The sequence below is a fragment of the Camarhynchus parvulus genome, chromosome 3, assembly GCF_901933205.1.
Source record: "Camarhynchus parvulus chromosome 3, STF_HiC, whole genome shotgun sequence".
NCBI classification, from domain to species: Eukaryota; Metazoa; Chordata; class Aves; order Passeriformes; family Thraupidae; genus Camarhynchus; species Camarhynchus parvulus.
In genome coordinates, this window is record NC_044573.1 from 39449209 (window position 1) to 39469821 (window position 20613).

A 20613-nucleotide genomic window follows, 5' to 3' on the forward strand; every position below is an offset into this window, starting at 1 on the left:
TCCTTGAGCTCAGTGAAAAGTTTTTCCTTTGAAACAAAAGAGAAGTGGAATCAAACAGGCTCATGTATTTAATTTTTTTTTTAATTAAGAGTGCCTTTAATGCATTTTTAGTATGTTACATTAAGTTACAGCATTTATAATAATACAGAAGATTACTTTTTCCAGAAAGGTTAAGACAGACTAATAAACAAAATTTGCTTAGTTTTTTACAAATGTTGTATGTGAAACCTTTTGCATTTACTTACCACTTTTCCCATTTCTTGAGAGTAAGAGTAAAGTAAAGTAAGTTTGGAACTGTTGCATACTTGATTCCAGTTTTAGGATTAAATGTTTGATCAGTTGCATTCCTGGAGTGTGAGAGGAATTATGCAGTTGTAAATTTATGTATTTCTGTTTAGCACAGAAGATGCTAGAGCTCTTTGTGTCAGTGTACCTGCTTTCCATGCTGGCTGAACACGGTTAAAATCCCCATACAACCACATATGCACAAGAGTACAGCACTGGATAATTTATTAATACCATTTCAGGACATCCACTTCAGAACATCCTGGGTTGTCCTGTGAGAAGCACATTTCGAAGACAAGAGTATATTCACTTGCTTGCTTTGTGTGCAAGTCAGTCTTGATTGCAAACATTCTTTTATTAAAAAGTAACATGTAACCCTTATTCCATTAAAAATAACAACAAAACTCTTCAGTCTTTTCTCTTTACTCCCTTAGAGATTTCTTATAAGTAGAGAGCATCTGGATACACCAGACATAAAGTTTCTAGGTTATTGGATGTGTCAGATGTTGGATGTACTGCTGCCAATCTGCCTTTTTTTTCCTTTCTGTATTAAGGCATTTCTCATCTGTTTTTCCCACTCAGTGCAATTTAAAGCTGCTGTGGAATTGGTCATAGCAGTTAAATGCTTAGTATCTTTACCTGTTGAATAATATTGATTATCACCAAAGTTTTGGTGATGACCTTGTGCTTGTTTTGTTTAATTGGAAATATTTTGTTTGGTTTGTTTGATTGGAAATATTTTGGTTTGTTTAATTGGAAATATTTTGCCCACTAACTGTACTTTTTCTTGCTCCAGAAATGTTTGGGTTTTGGCCCCCAACATGGAGGAGTATGTGAGAGGGGAAAGCAGAAGTATGTTGTATGTAGAGCATGGGTCAGTTTTAAAATTCTCTTTGAGTCAGGGTACAACGTGACTCAGTGCAGCTATAACTAACCACAGCTAACAGATCAGTTTTAGATACAGTAGGCTGGTTCACCTCATTAATATTTGAAAAGTATTTTCTCTAATGATGACAGATTTCTGAAGTGTCTGCATTGGTGTTGAGACAACACAGACCTTAGCTTTCTCTGACAAAGTGGGCTTTTTCTGATTTTCAAGTCCAGAAAAGTTTGCACTTGCTAGAGGTGGGACCAGTAGCTACAAAGTTGGCCTTTCTCTGTCTCTGGGCCTGCAGCAAGTAGTTCAGCGAGTCTTAGACTTAGTATATTTAGTACCTAAAAAAGATAAAATTTATACTCATCCAGATACAACCTAAAGAACACATGCAACTTTATGGAATGTGAGTGTGTGGGTGGTCAAAAACCTTTGCTTTTGCTTCCTAGAGAGTGAATTTGTAAATGTGCTGCATAGTTTAGTAAACTGTTATTTTTTAAAATGCTTACAAGCTTGGGTTATTTAATTGCTTCTAGATGAATTACTTTCCAGGGCAGTCAGAATGAGACTTGATTCTGTTCCATAGACTTGCTTTTAAGGATGTTTATTACAACTTGCAGACAGCTTCTGTGGAAGCTTAAGAATCTGGAATCAGGAATTAGCCTTGATAAAAATCAGTGAAATCTACTCTGGGTGTAGGCAGATAAAAGGCCTGGTGGCTGGTATCAGGCCTTATAAGCTACATTTCTGTGCTAGTTTCTTTAAACACATTTTATTTGCAGTTGATTCGTTGCGTATTAAACTGTTTAATTTTTATAAAATACCACAGAAGTTTAAGTGACTTGGAAGAACTGTCAGCTGTAAAGCATTATGAGACATCCCAGATACCTTTAGTAAGATGTATTTGTACACATACATATGTGTAAGATGTGTGCACACATATATATGATGCCTACATTATTAAAATAAAATCTGATGTCATGTTTGCATAAATATGAAAAATTTAAGAAAATCTTGAAAATTACTTATCTTACTTTAAAAGATGTATGGTTATGTGAACTACTGGAATGTTTTGACATATAGTCTTGGTATCTGAAGCTACTTAAATTGGAGTATTACTTAAAAGGTTGATGACTGTTTGACACTTTTGTGGATTCAAAGTATAGTTGGAGAGGGAAGATACTTTCAGTCAAGTACTACTTTTTCATTTTACTATTTATGTGAAATCATTTACATGTATATGTACTTAAGACAGAAATGTACATTTCTATATTGAAAGATCATTAGAAAGACATTCTGACATTTTATGGAAATTAAAGTCAGCTTTTATATTGAAACTTTTTTTATATTAAAACATCTAACATTTAAAAAAAATTTGTTATTGAAGGGTATGTTTTTAATGAGGTATGATTTTGCCAGATTTCATTGGAAGCTGTTCATTGCTTTAGTTTTATCAGAGCAATAAACAAAGTATATGAAGCTCAACGGGTGTGGGCAAAAGAGGCTTCAGAACAAGTAATGACAAGACCTTCCTGTTAATTATCTGGAGCAGCACCGGTTTGGTTAGGCGCTGTACTGCAGATCTGCTCTGCAGATGCATAGTTTTTCCTTAGTTACTTAATACAAGTCTTCTGTTACTTTTAACAACTGTAAAACTGTTTTTATAGTAGTTTTTGTAGTTCTAGTTGTCATTATAGGTATTGAAATAACCAGGTCATTTTACAGGTCTCCTAAAACTGCAGGAATATTGCTAACCTCACAGAAAGTACAGCTGGTTTGTGATCCACCTGTGTTGGGTGGGGATGTGTGGGCATGGGAGTAGTTCAACTGTTAAGAGGTTAGCACCTGGTCAACAGATGGACCTTCACTCCCTCTCATTCTTTACACTGGGATGCTGGTGGGGCTGTGTGGTGTCTCAGCACCTCCAGGCCATCATTCTGCAGGTGGCAGGTCCTCATGAGCGTGTCACAGCATGGGTGGCTCACCTGGGAATGAAGCTGCATGCTGATTCTCACTAGAGGAGCTGGCTGTTGTTTTCACCATGCCTTTATGGCTGCTTGTCCTGGCAAATACCAAATGGGAAGGAGGAGCAAGCAGAATTTCTTCTACTTGCTTTTAATGCTTCTGTGGTTACTCACCAGCTCATGGATAGCTGTGCTGCTGCCATTAGGAAGTCTGTCAGATATTCCTGTTACTCAAAGTGTGACTTTTCTATACAGTTGCACTGTATGGTGTTTTCTAGTTTTATGGCAAATAGAATGTATGTCAGACAAAGTTCCCTGTGTCCGTTACTGACAATGAAGTCTTATAAAACTCATCTTGTGACTAGCAATAAAATCTGTTCTCCTTAACTTTTCTGATTAAATCTGTCATGTTTATTAATTTGTTACTGTGGTACTTTTGTACATCCTCAATTTTACATCCTCCTGATGTAGGAGTAACAATTTCTTTTTTTAGATCACTGTAGTTTATCTTGTTCTTGTCTTCATTAGTCTGAATATTCTATAGAAGTAGCTGTAATGGTTTGTTTCGGTCGGGTATTCTTTAAAGCTGCCTCTTTTATTTCTACAGTTTTCATAGTGATACTTTTAAGCAAATGCAGTATTTTGGGCACAATCGTTTCAGAGCAAAGAGGGGCTTGCAAAGTAATCCTAATTGTGCAAACAATTGTAGGCTACTGTGTACTAATATATTAAAAATAGATGTGATGGAAGAGGACTTATTTCTTGTTAGGCTATCTCAAAAACTTAAGTTAGATTACATTATCCAGCTTGGTCCTTTGGCTTCTTTAACATGACTGAATTTTTGTAATTAAGGAGAAAATAGTACCAGACTTAAAAGAGGCAAATACCCTTTTGGACAACAAGTATTAAATCTTTGTATAGCATTGTCTCAGCTGAGCTTTTTTTTTTTTTAATGCATTAAATTGACTTGTCTCTGCTGTATCAAGTTAGTTTTTCTTCCATCCTCCTGCTCTCTGTGAATTTGTAGTTTTTGGGGTTTTTTTTGAGATTGAAGTCTTTGTGACTTGAAGAATGAAAATCTTATAAACTGGGGGGAGGTTTTTATTTTCTTCACCTTTCAGGTTCTGTTTTAGTGAGGTACTGTAGTGGTTAGTTGTTTGTTCCCCTGCCCTGTGTCAGTGCCATCTTAAATATAATAGATCAGCATTATAGAGACTGAAGTTGTACTGACCAGAGGTGCCAAAATTGGCTCTTTAGCTGCTATGGATTGCTATAGGTACATGAGTTCTCGCAACTCTTCCAGTCTTTCAGGCCCTACAGGAAAGCAATTCAGTTAATTTATTTGTTTGTTTGTTCAGTAAATTCTTTACTGAATTCCTTTATGAAAGGTGATATGTCCTGAGATCTAGCTCAGGTTTTCCAGCTATCCTACTGCTATTTAGAAGACAATTTTAAGTGAAAGTTTACAGAGTCTTCATTATGTCTTAATTTTCCAAATATGAGTACTTAGCAAGCACTTTTCCTGCATTAGTTGAGAAGAATATATATGTGTCCATGTATAAGAACACATTTGGCAGAATATACCAATGTTATTTATGTATGTTAAAAAAAAGTTCTCTCTTAGGTGAGATTTTAATGTCGACTTTAATTGTTGGATTTTAATGGGTTTTTTGTTGGCTCCAGTCTGTCTGAATTCATTCATCTCCAAGATAAATAGTAGTGTTTTTTTAAAAAGAACTGGAAGCTCTTGCTGCAGTTCCAGCTGGTTAGCTGTTCTCTGCTCCAGTCTTTGGTCATATATTCAAGTGAAGTTAGATTTGCATGGACTCTGCAACTCATGGCCTGTGACCAGTACTGATAGAAAACTCAACAGTCATCATCAGCCAGATGCCTAAACCCTCTCTGTGTTTTATTTCCTTGCTTTTTATTTTCCTTTGGTTTTAATTGGTAGCCTTTGGTTGTAACTTCAGACTCCATCTTGTAAGATTTTTCTAAACATGTTTTTGTTCTGTGGTAAGAACTATTTCAAACTAGCCTGCCTTGTAAAAAATAGAGCTACTCCTCTTTTCTAAAAGCTTCCCCATCTTCCTTCAGTCCAGCTTTAAATATTGCCACACCCTGTACAGGGCCACACAGATGAGATAAAGGTAGGTCTAAGGAAAGTAGAACTCCCTGCTGAATTTTAATCTCAGGATTTATTGATAGTGTTTCTTACCTCAGTTTTTCATTTATCCTCTTGACTTGTAGCTCCATTTAGTCTACCAGTAAGGGAGGACTCCTTGTTTATTTTGTTTTTACATGGTTTACATGGTAGTTTGGTCACTTAAACATTTTCCCGTAGATTTTCTTCATTTAGGTTTAGAATAATGACCCAAGTTACTATTCTAGCAGACATCTGTATGCAGAAGTGCCCTGTCTTTATTTTTACCTCCCAAGTAGGGTTAGAAAATCATTTAGAGTTCCAGTTATTAAAATTCCAGTTAAATGGAAAAGTTGTCCTTTGTCATGGAATTCCATCCTGTAAACCACAGCAAATTTAGGATTAATTATTCTCATACTCTGACTAAACTCCAAGTGCAATGTGTTAACATCTTTCGAATTGTGCTCTTCTAAAACGTTTAATTACTTCTTAAGATAAGTGTGAGATGATTAGAAAATCTTCATACAGTTGCTGCATTTCATGCAAATGTGTGGCTACTTGGATACTGGATTTAATAGCTTGCCTCAGTTTCCCCCATGTGTTGACTTTATGCATCTTAAAGATGAATAAGCCCAAGCATGGAGAAGATGATTTTCAAGAATCTTTTCATGCTTGGCCTCAGAGATCTAATAAAGCTCTCTGGAAAAAGAGGAGGGCAGGAACATAACATTTTTATCCCATTGTGCAATTACATGAGTTAAAAGCGCACTGTGCTTTTTAGCCAGATGCATTTTCGTCAGTTCATCTCCATGCCTTGCTAAAGTTAGGAATTTTTTTACATTTAGAAGGGGAATGGATGGGACTTGGCAAAATTGGGAAGTGTGTTTTCAGTGCGTTTGCCATGCAGGCATTCAAAAGCTTAAAAATGAAGACATTTTCCACTGTGTCATTTACTTCTCTGTGTGGGAACCTGCATGTATGTGGATGTTTGTTTTGCAATTGTTTTGGGGCTCAGCTCCCACTTGAATACAGTTGTTTTGCAGGCACTACACAGAGCTGCTTGAAAAGTCAATAGGTGAGCTATAGTAGGATTTAGGAATTTCAAATGGTTGAAGTTGTTGGGTTGAAAATAACGTTATTCACCAAATAAAGGAATTAACCTCCCTTAACGATTCAGGCCCCTCCTAGCAACCTCCTTTCCTGCACTGTTATGAACAAGTCATACTGTGCTGTAAACAATTTAGGGAAGCTGATTAAGTTGAAAACAAAGCTTGTATTTGGGAGGAGGGGAGCTGGAGACAGGGATCAGCTGAGTCTCCAGTCAGGTCTGTCATGGGACCTGCCACAGCACAGTAGTGCCTGCAGAGCTCCAAGTGTGAGACAGCGTGGGAGCAGACAGGTGGGTTTCTTCCTGACACTCCGTATAGGTACAGTACCACTGTTGCTGTAATTAATTTATTATTATAGGATTTTTAAAATCCTGAAATGTGTGGATAGTGCTTCATTGCTGGCCTCCAGACTAGTTCTCTCGGCTTTATGCACTTTATTTGTGTATAATGGTTTTTGTATATTGATTATTTAACTGGATTGTAAAAGCACAGAATGGAGGTGTTTCTCATATCGAGGCTTAGGTCTGGTGTACATCAGGTATGAGCATTTTTAAATATCATATTCCCTTCTTCAGTCCCCAGTTCACTATTTGTTGAATTCTGTTCAACTAATACCTTCCTTGTAGAACTTCTTTTCCCCATGGCTATGCATGGTAAAAGCAGATATCATTTAGAAGTCTTCAGAGTTGTCAGTTCAGTTCAAGAATGTTGTCACCCAGCTGAACTGAAGCAGCAGTAGCAGTTTAGTGGTTTTTTTCCTTAAATGATTACTTGAAGGGGAGGATTTCCCAAATTTTTGCTTCAAAGGGTATCTTTTACTTTCTGCAAGGATTGCGGGAAAAAGTTGCATCAAATGTGAAAGAAAATGGGTATATTGGTAGCACTGGAAAGTGTGGTACAGCGGATGAGGCTTTTTAAAATACAGAATATCTTATATTATTTTCTGAAAAATCCTTAAAAATGTTTTCATGATTTCGTGTTTGGTTATGTATATTTGAGAAAATATGCTGTAGGTTTCAGCATGTTAATCTTGAGAAAAGGGAATAAGCCATCTCTTTATGCTTACTGCATTCTTGCTTTCCACAGTCATCTGACTCCTTTACAGTTGTGTTCTTCTGTTTGGACTAAAATCCATATGGATACACATGCTTCTGGTATCAAAGATTGGAGAAAATAAGTGAAAAGAAGGTTTATCATACTTTTGTTACTGATACATACATGTTATTGCTCTATTTGTGGGGGAATAGTTTTAATTATGTTGACTTTCACATTCCTTTGAAAGAAAAGGAGTTTGATAAGTAGTTCACAAAGAAATCTGTTTAATCGTAAACCCATTAAATGAAAACAGGAAAACCCACGTGGACTGTATGAGAATTTTATTGACTTTGGAGTGTAGTATGGCTGACTACATATTAAGAACCTTTTTGTGTTTCTAAAAGTTGTATATTTCCTTCTAATGCAGCCTTCTGGAAGGTAGAAACAAAGCAAAATCAAGTCTATTTCAATAGAAATTAGGAATTTGGATTCAAGTTGCCATAAAGCTTAGGGTGAAAGTTGAAGGGAAGGTGATGAGTTGATTTTAAGGTATTTAGTGAGAAGTCTTTCCCAAACTTGTACATGCCTATCATTAGAAACAGGTTAAATGACATGTGAATTAGAGAGAAGGTCACTGGTCCTAATAAGACATGAGTAGATGTGGTAACTGATGAAGATTTTCTTGTAATGTAATCTGAACAGAGATTTATTTTAAAGTAATTTTTATACTTTCAAAATGCATTATTTTTGTATTTAAGTGAGATGACTTGGAACTAATGCATCTGCTCGTAACTTTCTTTAACAGAACAGGAAAGAGATTGACAAACTGTATAGATATCATAAAAACATCAGAAAAGAAGCAGTGAGGAGTAAAATGCCAGCTCCTTTGAATCATAATGAAGAATTACTGTCAGGGTTAGAGTATAGGCACAGTTAGAGCAAAAATCCAACTGATACGGTATCTTCCAGCTGTGGTGCCTTTAGCCAAAGAACCTAACAAAAGTGTAAGATCTTTCTCTCCTATGAGGAAAGGGTGGGAGAACTGGGATTCTTCAGCCAGAAGTAAAAACCCCTGAGTAGCCCAATTGTGACTTTCCAATACCTAAAGGGTGCCAGCCAGCCAGCTGCAGAGGGACTTGTTAGAAGGGCAGGACAAGGGGGGGATGGCTTTAAACTGAATAAGAGTAAGTTTAGATTAGATGGTGACAAGAAGTTCTTTACTGTGAGAGTGGTGGTGGATTGGAACTGGTTACTCAGCTAAGTGGTGGATGCCCCATCCCTGGAAGTGTTCAAGGCCATGCTGAATGACGCTCGGAGCAAACCGCTGTAGTGGAAGGTGTCCCTGTCTGTGCAAAGGGGGTTGGAGCTAGATGGTCTTTAAGGTTCTTTTCAACCCGAACTATTCTATTCATCCTGGTTTCTAGCTTTCTGTAATTTCAGAGTGCCTTGTATCTCTTTGGGGGAGGGGGTTATGTTGTTTATTTGGTTGTTTTTTTCCCTAAAGCCTCGAAGAGCTCTACCGAGAATCTTGGCTTCTGTTTACACTTTGGCATCTTTCAGCAGTCTTGTTCCTGGCTGTTTCCCAATTTAATTATGAAATCTTACGTAAAAGGTTTTGCAGGGTGGAGGGTGGTTGCATTTTGTTTGTGTTTTAGTATTTAAAGCATGGTAGATGTGATAGGAGAAGTAAGAAAGTGTTTTCTACTGGCTGATCAGAGAGATGATAAATAATTCTGTCAGTGCAACTCATAATCCCATTGGCCTTCCGTTCCTTGATTGTTGCTGAGCTGCAGAGCCAATGTGTCTGCTTAGTTGGTTCTCTCAAGAAAGGTATTCCATATTTCTGATGATTCTGTTAGTGTCATTTTGTAAGGGAATAATCAGAATTATAAGCAGTTTTCTAAATGTGACCCTTTTAGATTTTTTGTGACCATGATGGTTTTTGCTTTGTTCTTTTCTATTCTGCTGGCTTCCGGATTTCTGAGCTGATATGAGATGGCTCTGAAAACAGTGACTAAACTTTAGAAGTTAAAGTCAGTTTACAAACCATTCTTATGAGTATTTGTGCAATTGAAAATGTTTATTTCATCATTATCAAACCAATATAAGCCACGTATCATGGGCTTATACAGAAGGTTTCAACTCTGTTTAATGTGCCTAAGAGTCATAATGGAGCATGAGAAAGGTGATGTATATGGATGAATGTAGTGTCTGATGCAATAAATGAGTACCAAAGTTGTGTGATTAATGTGTTTAAGTGGCAGTGCTCTTCCAAAGGTTTGCTTGTTTTTACCTAATCAAGGTATGAGACAGATCTTTGTCTGAATTTCTGGACCTCAGGGAAGAGATTCCTGCTAGCATCCTTTGAAGTTAGGTCTGAATAAAAACGCTACCAATTCCAGGTGGCTTCAGAGGAATCTGATTATCCTTAGTCAGTATGGCTACCAAGAAAAGCTGGTGTTTGGTTCCTGCAATGACAGATATGATGCACAAGGTTACAACTCAGGGGTGGGTGGGTGAGTTGCTGTTGTTTATTTTGCCCTTTGGAATTCAAGGTTCTTGCCTTCAGGTATGCTTAGTGGCTGGAGGAAGGGACATACAAACACTGTCATTTAATTATTATTATTTGCCCTTTTTTTGAAACACATAGGAGCATGGTAAACTGCACATACATTTAGGGCTCCTCTGCAAATTTCTGTTCCTTGTGAAAGTTAACAACTTTTGATCCATTATTGAACCTGTTATTGATACACAAGGACAATTTCTTTCTTATTGTGTGTCACCTTGAAGTCTTGAAAAACTCCTGCTAAAAGATCTTGTGATGTCCATCTTGGAAGTCTAGGTGTTCAGCTAGATCATCCTTCCTCATATACATCTTGGTTCCTTGGGGGAAAAACAGAGATTTGTGAAGCATGGTTTCGTTTGCCATTACATTTATCTAGCTGTCTTCTGACTTGCATTTCTCGTAACTTCAGCCAATTTTTCTGGTATAAGGTTAAAATTATTCCGTAGTTACCGCAGTGTTTCTTTAGAGCTTTAAAAAAATAAAACAAACCAAAAAGGAACTGAACTCTCTTAATTTCTTTGTATTTTTTCTAGACAAAGAAAGTATCTGTATTTCAGTTATTTTTTGCATTTTCCTTTTTATCCATAAGTATGACTTAAGCAATTATTATGAAAAATTTGGACACGTAGAATGTAAATCTGGAATCATAAGACTTGAAGGAAATATTTTTCTGCGTCTTTTGTGTAAACATTTGGGATTAACCTAAGGCTTAATGAAAATAGGTCTTTCACTTGTGTAGAAAACCTTGTCTGTGTAACACTAGCTTTGGAATAATCTTCACCTTTGTTCTTATTTTACTCTATTATAACAATAGGAGCAATGCATGCTTTTGCTGCCAAAACAAAAGAGTTAAAAAGGAGGAGGGGAAAAAAAGGAGGAAGCTGTATTTTCAATATCAAAGCAACTTGGGGGTTATATTAGAAAAATGATGCTACAGTTAAGTCTGTGCTCTGTTGAAAACGTACTTAGCACTCTCCTAAGTGACTTGCAGAGTAAAGTGGCACTATTTGCTGAAGTAGATGAATGACAAGTAATAGTCTTACATTACAAGAGACGATGGAAAGGTTTGTGATACTAACATTTGGACTGATTTGTGTGGTGTCTTGTACATTGGAGCATGTGGATGACACAACAGCATGGCTTGAATAGATGCTTCCATTCTTGTATCTTGGTATCTGTCTTGCAATAAGTTCATTGTTAACAGTCCTTTCAAAATGTAGCACAACACTTTTGAGAAAGATGTTTTATGAACAAAATTGCATGGTTTTGCACTAGACTTAAATATTGGCTCTGTCAATTCTAAAATACTTATGTCTGCTTTACTTGTTTATGTAAAGCTGAAGGCACTCTCTGTTCCTTTACACTGGCTCCTTTACAGTCCTAATGAATGTGAAAAAACATTTCTATTCCTTTTTCATGTAATCTGCAATTTACGTTGTTTCACTGGGGTACAGTGCTCTCTTTAAAAACATAATACAAACAGGTATAATTAATGTGTGTGTAAAAGTGCAAATAAGTATTTCTTATTAGAAGGAGACTAGAAGAAACTTCTAAAGTATAAGTTTTAGTTAATGTATTTTTTTTATTCAAACTTGCATTAAGACCAAATATTCTTTGCTTCTAACAAAGCTTGCAGTTTTAATAGGCCTACTATTAATTTTTTCACACGACCTTAATTGAATGTAACTCTTCTCTGCATAATTGGTTTTTCTCCAGTTTGAAAATATATAAAAGTAATGAGAAAGTAGAGGTTTACTTAACCTTGTAAAATTTTCTAAAGTTTGTGGAGTGCTTAAGAGATCAAATATAAATTAACTAAATTAATGCCTCTTTCTCTGTAGGGTGCTGGTCAAGACAAACTTGGAATATATGTCAAGTCTGTTGTGAAAGGAGGTGCTGCAGATGTGGTTAGTAATATTCTTAATTCATCAATTTCAAAAGTAGTAAGAGCCTTCAGAAATGCTTGAAAATCCTTTGTTTACTAGTTTGTGTGAATGATTGATTGTTTTAGTGGCGATCATGTTAGCATTGGTGTATGAATTTTCCTCTCTTGAATGCGTATTTAGGATGGTCGTCTGGCTGCAGGGGATCAGTTGCTTAGTGTGGATGGTCGAAGTTTGGTGGGCCTGTCCCAGGAGAGGTATGGAATGCTTTCTTTGGTTTTTTTAATACAAAAAAATGTTAGCTTAATAATGTGCCAGAATGGACAGAAGCTCATGATTTTACACTTTAGGCTTTGTCTTGGTGTTTGATAACTTCCTGTGGGTAACCTTAGCAACAAACTCAGCTGTTTGTGTACTATTTTTCTCTTCTTTTCATACAGTATGGGTTATCTATATAGAAGAAATTGTATTGTACATTTGGATTTTGGTTTTGAACAATCTTTATTTAGGTCTGATTTTAAATACTTTGGCTTCTGACCTTTGAAGCAGAAACTGGGATTAAATAGTACTTGCCAGTAGGTATTGTCTGCGTGCATAAGCCTATCTTCTTGTTATTGTCTTGTAATTTTTTTCAAAGTGATTTTAAGTATTAATCTGAAAAAGAGTGCTTTGTCAAGCAACAGATTACTGATAATAAGGGTAACTAAGTAATACAGTGCCTAATTTAATTTTATTTGCTCTGCCTTTTTTTGCAGGGCAGCAGAACTTATGACTAGGACAGGTTCTGTAGTAACACTAGAAGTAGCAAAACAAGGAGCAATTTACCATGGCCTGGCAACCCTGCTTAATCAGCCATCCCCAATGATGCAAAGAGGTAAAGACACTAATATTGATGTTAATAACAGCTTTGTAAGTCTGTCTTCTGCATTCATAAGAATGCAGAAAATGTAATAATTTACAGTATCTTACCAAGCATTACTGTAATATTAAATCAGAAAAGAAATGTAATTGCACAGAAAAAAAGAAATTTCCTTTCTTATCAGAAATTCATCTGGTTTTAAATACTGCTTGAAATTTTCCTAATCTAGTAATGAATAAATCCTTTGCACATGTACCTTTCAAAAGTTAATTGTGCATTTAAACACAATTCTGATTTGAATTCATTTTTGTTTTAACAAATGGAATATAATTAATATAAAGGGCCTTAAACTCAATGGCATTGTTTGTCCCTTTTATAGAACTTCTCTACTTTCAAAATATGTCTTCCTTGTAACTACAGAGTGTAGTGTAACTAGTAGGAGAGAAATAAATGTAAACAGAAGCCCTGAAATGTATTTTGCCATTGAATTTTAATTTTTTTTTAAACTAGAAATGTTGAAATGTATCTTCTTAAGTTTCAGTGTCTGATCATAAAGTTTTTGGATGCTTCTCCAATGTTTTATTTTATCATCTTACTTCAGGGTCCTAACAAAAGACATTTTAAAGTCCAATATAAAATAGTATTGTAAAGAAAATAATTTTGTTAATGAAGACATTTTCTACATACAGTACCAGTATAGGAAAGAATGGGTTAAAAGAACAAATCCTTATTATCACAGTTGATACCACCATCCCAGATGCCATATGTCCCAGTCATCCAGAGACCTCTCAGTATAACATATTTAGTTTTTCTAATTGTTGTGGTACCTTGTCAGAAGTTCTTTTGAGGAATTGAGATGGAGGGAATTCTGTACATTTGATAGAAGATTGGGATTACATATTTGAAGAAATAAAGATTTTTAAATCTACCATTTGCTTTACTGGGAACTTAATTTTTAAATATAAGGTAGCTCTGGTTTGAAAAAAAAAATACACTAGGCAGTAGTTAAGTGAAAAGGAGAAACTACATATCCAACTGTTACAGTTTCTGACCGCCGTGGCTCAGGTAAACCTCGACCAAAGAGTGAAGGTTTTGAGCTGTATAACAATTCCACGCAAAATGGATCACCTGAGAGTCCCCAGCTGCCCTGGACGGAGTACAGTGAGCCAAAGAAGCTGCCAGGGGATGACAGATTGATGAAGAACAGGGCGGATCATCGTTCCAGTCCCAATGTAGCAAGTAAGAAAAGTTATCCTTCTTTTGGGGATAGATTCCTCCTGCAGTAGTTTTAGAGACTGTTGTATTCAAAACGGGGTGACTGTTTTTAAAAATGGATTAAGTTTAAAATACCAGTGTAGTGGTAACATTTGGAGCAAGCTTCTTGCTAGAACTACTTAAAGACAAAATAGTAGTTATTTTGTGAATACTGTTACTTTATTAAGTCTTTATTAAGGCCTGTAAATTATTATTAACAGTCATGTAAATGCTTCCTTTAACTTTCCAACAGATCAGCCTCCAAGCCCTGGGGGAAAGAATGCTTATGCATCTGGAACTACCACCAAAATAACCTCAGTCTCTACTGGAAATCTTTGTACAGAGGTCAGAAATGGCAAGCAAAATGCTGGCTATTAAACTTTCTTTATGTATTAGTAGTGTCAGTGGGCTTGAGTCAAATCAGTGTCTTACTGAACTATTTGGCCACAGTGCTGTTGCTTGTGACTGGGTGGGGTTTTGCTTATTACAGCTAATGAAAGGTTTGGAAAGTTTTCAATGATTTCATTAAATTTTGTTCATGAAGTTGTCCTCGTGATTTCTTAGGTTTGTACAATGTTGCATACTCACTTTGAGACCATAAAAACATGAGTCATAACCACAGTTATATTTGATACTAGGCAACCTCTTCATCTCCTGTCCCAGATGATTAATGTTCTTAGGAGCCAAAAGAAAATATTTGGGAAAAGCATGTTTAGAACAATCTTCAATACAGATCTATGTGATTAGAGAATCCTACCTTGTATTTTTTTCCCTTTTTCAGGAACAGATTCTGCCACCACGACCTGAAGCTTATCCCATCCCAACACAGACCTATACTAGAGAATATTTCACATTCCCAGCTTCAAAGTCGCAGGATCGAATGGGTCCAGCTCAGAGTCAGTGGCCAAGTTATGAAGAAAAACCACAGCTTCAAGCAGAAAGTAATCATTCTATCAATACTACCATGCAGGTGAGAAGTAATTTTTTTTCAGTATGAGGAAACAAATCAGAAGGAAACTGCTTGCTTTCCATTCCTGGGCTGCTAGAGACTTTTTTCAGAATAGTCAGTTCTCTACAGCTATACCATAAGATGGGAACAACTATACTTTTGCCAAGATGGGCTTGAGTTCAGGAACCCTATGGTTTGGGTTTTTTTCCTTCGCATTTTGCCTTTCCCCTCCCCCCCCTTCCTTTCACAGAATTTGTTACCATGTTCTGCAGACGTGTTATCTGGGATATTTTAATCCCGCTGTTGGAGATAATGGGGTGTAAGTGGTAGTATGGTTCATCATGTAAAATGTTCTGTGGCTTTCTGAACAGCAAACTAAATCTCCATTCTTCCAAGAAGGTTTATGTGGAAAAATGTTTGCCTGAAGGGTGTGTTATTTAAGTGATAAAGTATTAAAATTGAAATAAAACAGTTCTTGAGACATATCCAAGGCGTTCACTGCAACACATTCCCTGCTCGTAGTTAAAAAAAGGAATATGTAATTTCAAATTGTATCTATTATCAAAGTGTAGATGCATCTTGACATGGAATGAATTTACACCCATTGTACTTTTAGAAATTCAAACACAGGGCTGTTCTTCTCCTGTTAGTGAGAACTTCACTCAAATCCATACAGGAAATTAAACCTAGATCTCCTAAATCTAGTTACTGGATCATCTTCTTTCTCTAATCTACCAGACTTAGAAATGTAGAGAGCTTTTTTTTTCCCTTACTATTTCTTAATTAATGATAAGAAGATCCTTACACAAGGCTTATCTTTTACTTTTGGAAAAGTGTTGTGTAAGTGCTCTCAAGATTCTATCTAAGCAAGCGAAGAAAGAATTGTTTTATAGGTTGCTCACACATGCATGGGCAAGTGTATTCAGTAAAAAGTCACTTTTATTTTAGTGGTTTTTTAGTATTATAGAGATTAAATTCTCATTGTTTGGGCTGTTAAAAAAATAGATGTTTTGCTCAAAGTAGGGCAGTAATTTTGAAAGAGAAATGCTGCAAGTTGAACAACTTTAGCAAATAGATACAGAAATATTTTACTGAATTTCCGTGCTTAACTCTTCCACATTTCATGATTTCATCTCACCTAATCTTAGCTACCTAGTTAACACCTACATGCTCTCTGTCAGTGATGGGAGAAGGGGAGGTGGGTGTCTCCAGAGAATGGTTCCTACCCATTTGTCTTAACTGAATTCTATGATAATTGTTGCCTGGACATGCATCTCTTCCCTGCTTAAAACAAGCTTAAGTGAGTAGCTTAGATGAGGTGGTTAAAACTGGTAAAGATGAAGCCCATCTATTAAAGTTGTTGACAGACACTGAATTTGAGCTATAGCCTTAAGGCTGAAGGCAGAGCAGAAGAGGATTTTGCTAAAGCAAAATAGAAGGTTTAACTCCTTACTAGCACTGAAAGTGTTAATAGATTTTCCCTGCCAGACGATAGTTCCTTTAAGTTGAAAATTAGAAGAAAACAGAAGAAAAACTTTTACAAAAATAAAAAATACACTTTAATCTTTGCAGAGAAAACTGGGCTTGTAAAAAAAGCTGCTAAATGCCTGTTTTCTATTCTGAAGGCATTAGCAAACTTTGGCTGGCTAGGTGCATCTTTACAGCAAATCTACCACAAATAACTTGCGTTCAGCTCTGTTGGACTAATAGAGCGTACAAAATACACTTGTTCTTCTCAAAGAAGGCATTCTTTAGAGGTCATGGTTACGGTCATTGATGGAGGAAGATAAAAGGAGTTTGCTTTGTTAGTCTTCTCTCAATTGTTGATAATTGGTGCATTATGTGTTCAGTGCTTAGCAGTTCCTAACATTTAAAGTATGAATATTTGCTTCAAGAAAATCATTAACAGATTTAATAATCCTGGTTTATGGTCCAGTGTTCCTTTTCAGGTGGTTGTTCAGTGCAATGGGACCCAGAGCTTCTACAGAAGAAGACTCGGTGTTGCACTAAAGTGACAAAAATCTCAGACCATTATACTCATGTTCCAGGAGCAGGTAGAATTAGACTGCCTGCCTGGATTCTGTACCCTGAATTGTGTCAGTAATGGGAGCTTCCTGCAGGGCGTCTCTCCTGCTAATGGAGGAGGGTAGGCAGAGGCACTCTTCTGTCTCTCTGTCTGCAGCCTTTGTGTTTGCTTTCCCAATAGGAAAGATGTTCGGTGAAGCCAGTTGAAGTCTGAATGGCAGAGCTGGTGTGACTGAGCCACGCTCAGAGCTACCAGGACTCTCATACTCACATGTGGGGGAGGGGGTGTCAGGGATAGTCCTGAGAAACTGTGTGAGCTGGGGAGGTTTTCAGCTTAAACTCCATTTTGCATTTATCATTCCTCCCAGTCCAGTTACCAGGCAGTTCCCAGGAGCTTGCTAAGTCTTCCATCACTTGAATGAGTTAAGAAGACTGAGAAAAATATTTTATTGTTGGTTTTGGGAAACCTACTGGGTATGGAAATGCTGAACGTCATTAAAAGTAATTACCTTCAGTAATAAGAATGTGTTTTGTAAGCCATTTTCAAATATGTTTTAATGTGGATGGACTGTGATATGCATGCCTTGTTTAATATTTTTCAGCGTGTAGCTCGTTCCCAAGAAGAGCTCAGAGACAAAGTTTTCCAGCCAGAGAGGAATCGTTTGGAAGTTGTTATACGCAAGGATGTGGAGTACATTGATCGGAAGTCAGACAGCGATCAGTGGATGAATTCATCTGTGGATTCTAGCACATCTAGCCAGGAACACCTGAACCATTCCTCCAAACCAGTGTCACCTGGTTCTTGTCTAACTAAAAGTGGACCTGGCCGTTGGAAAACTCCAGCCACTAGCCAGCCGACTCCAGTGGCCATTTCCCAGCCCATCAGAACAGATCTTCCCCCTCCACCACCACCTCCTCCAGTGCATTATGCTGCTGAATTTGATGAACTACAAATGGATTTGCCTCTGCCTCCACCTCCTCCTCCAAATCAGATAGGAGCACAAGCATCCTCCCAGGTAGCTGCTGCTGAGCGCGGTAAAAAAAGAGAAGAGCATCAGAGGTGGTATGAAAAGGAAAAGGCACGTTTGGAAGAAGAACGAGAAAGGAAACGTCGTGAGCAGGAAAGAAAACTGGGCCAAATGCGTTCTCAGCCACTAATTCCTGCTCAGCCTGTGGTTCCTCCTGTCTCCCTTCAACAAGTGAAATCAGAAAAGCCCTCAACTTTGCAGAGGCCTCAAGAAACAGTTATTCGAGAGCTGCAGCCCCAACAGCAGCCGCGGACTATTGAGCGGAGAGACCTGCAGTACATTACCATCAGCAAGGAAGAACTGTCCTCTGGTGATAGCCTCTCTCCAGATCCATGGAAACGGGATGCAAAGGAGAAGCTGGAGAAGCAGCAACAGATGCACATCGTGGACATGCTGAGTAAAGAGATTCAGGACCTTCAGAACAAACCTGATCGTACAGCGGAAGAAAACGACCGCCTCCGCAAACTCATGCTTGAGTGGCAGTTCCAAAAGCGACTGCAAGAATCAAAGCAAAAGGATGAAGATGACGATGAAGAGGAGGATGATGAGGTGGATACTATGCTCATCATGCAGCGACTGGAGGCAGAAAGAAGAGCAAGGGTAAAATCCTTTCTAGAAAAAAATACTGTAAATTTCTAGCTTGGTGGGGTTTTATGCTTTGAGTGTTTTTGATGTTCTTAGAGAGTAAAGGAGGATGACACTTTCTTAAATAGCTTGAATTTTAAAATTAATAACTTAGAGTGGTTTCATCAGTTAAGTAATGTATTGTGAAAGTATCGAAGCTACCTTTTATAGAATTCAATTTAGCAATTGAATTTATTTTTCTGGTTTTGGGGAGAGAAAAGTTTCCTTTGGATAAAGGTTTTTTGCCATTTACCAAGAGTATGGTTAGAATGTAAAATATGGCAAAAATTTGCTTGCAGAAAGGTAAGCAAAAACATTGAAATTACGAAAGTTTGTAGGAGAATCAGGAAAAAAATAGTGTGATTTCTCCCTCCCCTCCCCAGTGTATTTACCTCTAAAAGTTTTTATTTATAGTCTTGGGTCATGAACACAAACACTGAATGCATATTGTTTCCAGGGAGTAGTGAGCTGGACAGACATTCTGACTTGCTGGTCTGATACAGCTGCTACCTCTACCTTTACCATCTCTCAGTGCTGACCTCAGCAGTGGAGGGAGCATTGCTTGAGCTGTGTGGGTTTTGGGTGGTGTAATAGCAAATACACCCTCTCCAGCTCCTCCTAATCCAAGGCCTGGATTTTTCATGGTGTCCGGTTTAATCAGCATCTGAGGTTTCCTTACCTTAGCTTCAGTTCTGTGAAAGCTCATTATATATGTAATAAGATAATACAAATGAACAATATGGTGAAATTTTGAACCATTCTTGCTGGTGGCTGTTGTCTCCCAAGACTCTGCTAAATTGAGAAAAAGTGTCTATAGGAAAATCTGTTCTTTCCTGAATAACGGCGTGGATTCCAAAATTACATACCAATAGCTATGCTTTTCCAGGCTTAAAAGCTAGCTTTGTAATATGTTCAGTGTCTTCTGTGTGTTTGTCTTGAAAAGTTGACTTAATTCTGTGATAAGCAGTGTTTAATTCCTGAGAAATATTTGGACATGCTTGTTTTGACATTCAGAAATAGCTGGTGGCTTGAGCGGGATTTGAGTTCACGATTGTTTTGGCAGCTTCATTTCCTAAGCTTACTCTTCTCATATTCGCTGCAGTCTGCATTGCTTTCCTTTTTTTTCCCTTATGCCTAACTTTATTACTGTGTAAAACAATAGATACCTCAAACTTGGAAACTGAAGAAAGAAAAAGCTAAATATGTATTCGGCAAACAGGTTTCCCTAAAGTCCAGCATTGGTAACAGGCAATTTGTGGCACCTGTGGGCATAAAAAAATTAATGTGTAACTGCCATTTTAACAAACAGTGTCTTAAAAATTTTACTGTGGCAAGGCTAAGAAAGCCACGTGTTAAAAAAAAGCCAGTTGTATTGCATAACAATATTAGTCTTCTCTGCAAGTGCTGGCTTTAAAGCACTATTTGTGCATGAAGTTCTTCCAGCTTTTTGGAACATTTTGAAACTAAAACATAACAGTTGTATTGAACTGAATTCATGTTTTCATTTTGATTACATTTCACTTTTAGAGATGCAGTTAAGTAGCATCTTTGCGGAACTACTGAGGTGATTATTTGGATATTTTGGATTATTTGTTTTCATTTCTGTATTTCACATTTATGTCCATTCAGTTCCTCATTCTAAAGCAGCCAACTAAACAAATAAAAGAAAATGCTTTTGAAATAACACATGTCTAACCTATCTTTATTTACACTCTGCATCTTTCTTTTTTTTCCCCTTTCTTACTACCTGCAGCAGACTGCTGTGCCAGCAATCTCTGTTCTAGATTTGGTATGTTTGTTTCTTTATCTTCAATATCTCTTTCCCATTTCAGTTTCTTGTTATTATTAATAACAGCCCTATGTACTTTGGATGATGATCTGGCATCTTTGGGTGTTCAGAGATCATTATGATACTGTAAGCAGTGAGTTAACTGCAAGCATGCATTTGAATGTTTTCAGATATGGTGATTCCTTTCCCTGTGTTTCCTTCCTCTTAGATGTTGTGTTCTGCTTGCAGA

The 20613-nt window shown here is 37.1% G+C and overlaps 1 protein-coding gene across 17 annotated transcripts in view; it reads left to right on the plus strand.

Moving 5' to 3' along the window:
- AFDN (afadin, adherens junction formation factor) overlaps positions 1 to 20613 on the plus strand; it is a 115653-nt gene that overhangs the window by 81090 nt on the left and 13950 nt on the right. For 9 of the 17 annotated variants that reach the window (XM_030944712.1, XM_030944715.1, XM_030944716.1 and 6 more), the window contains 7 exons: positions 11815 to 11880; positions 12040 to 12113; positions 12612 to 12730; positions 13760 to 13954; positions 14223 to 14314; positions 14751 to 14939; positions 17546 to 18571. In XM_030944712.1, the coding sequence (XP_030800572.1) occupies positions 11815 to 11880; positions 12040 to 12113; positions 12612 to 12730; positions 13760 to 13954; positions 14223 to 14314; positions 14751 to 14939; positions 17546 to 18571 (1761 nt within the window). Of the gene's footprint in view, positions 1 to 11814; positions 11881 to 12039; positions 12114 to 12611; positions 12731 to 13759; positions 13955 to 14222; positions 14315 to 14750; positions 14940 to 17545; positions 18572 to 20348; positions 20385 to 20613 lie in introns of all 17 variants that reach the window. The other 8 variants (XM_030944706.1, XM_030944709.1, XM_030944708.1 and 5 more) reach the window with 2 other exon arrangements.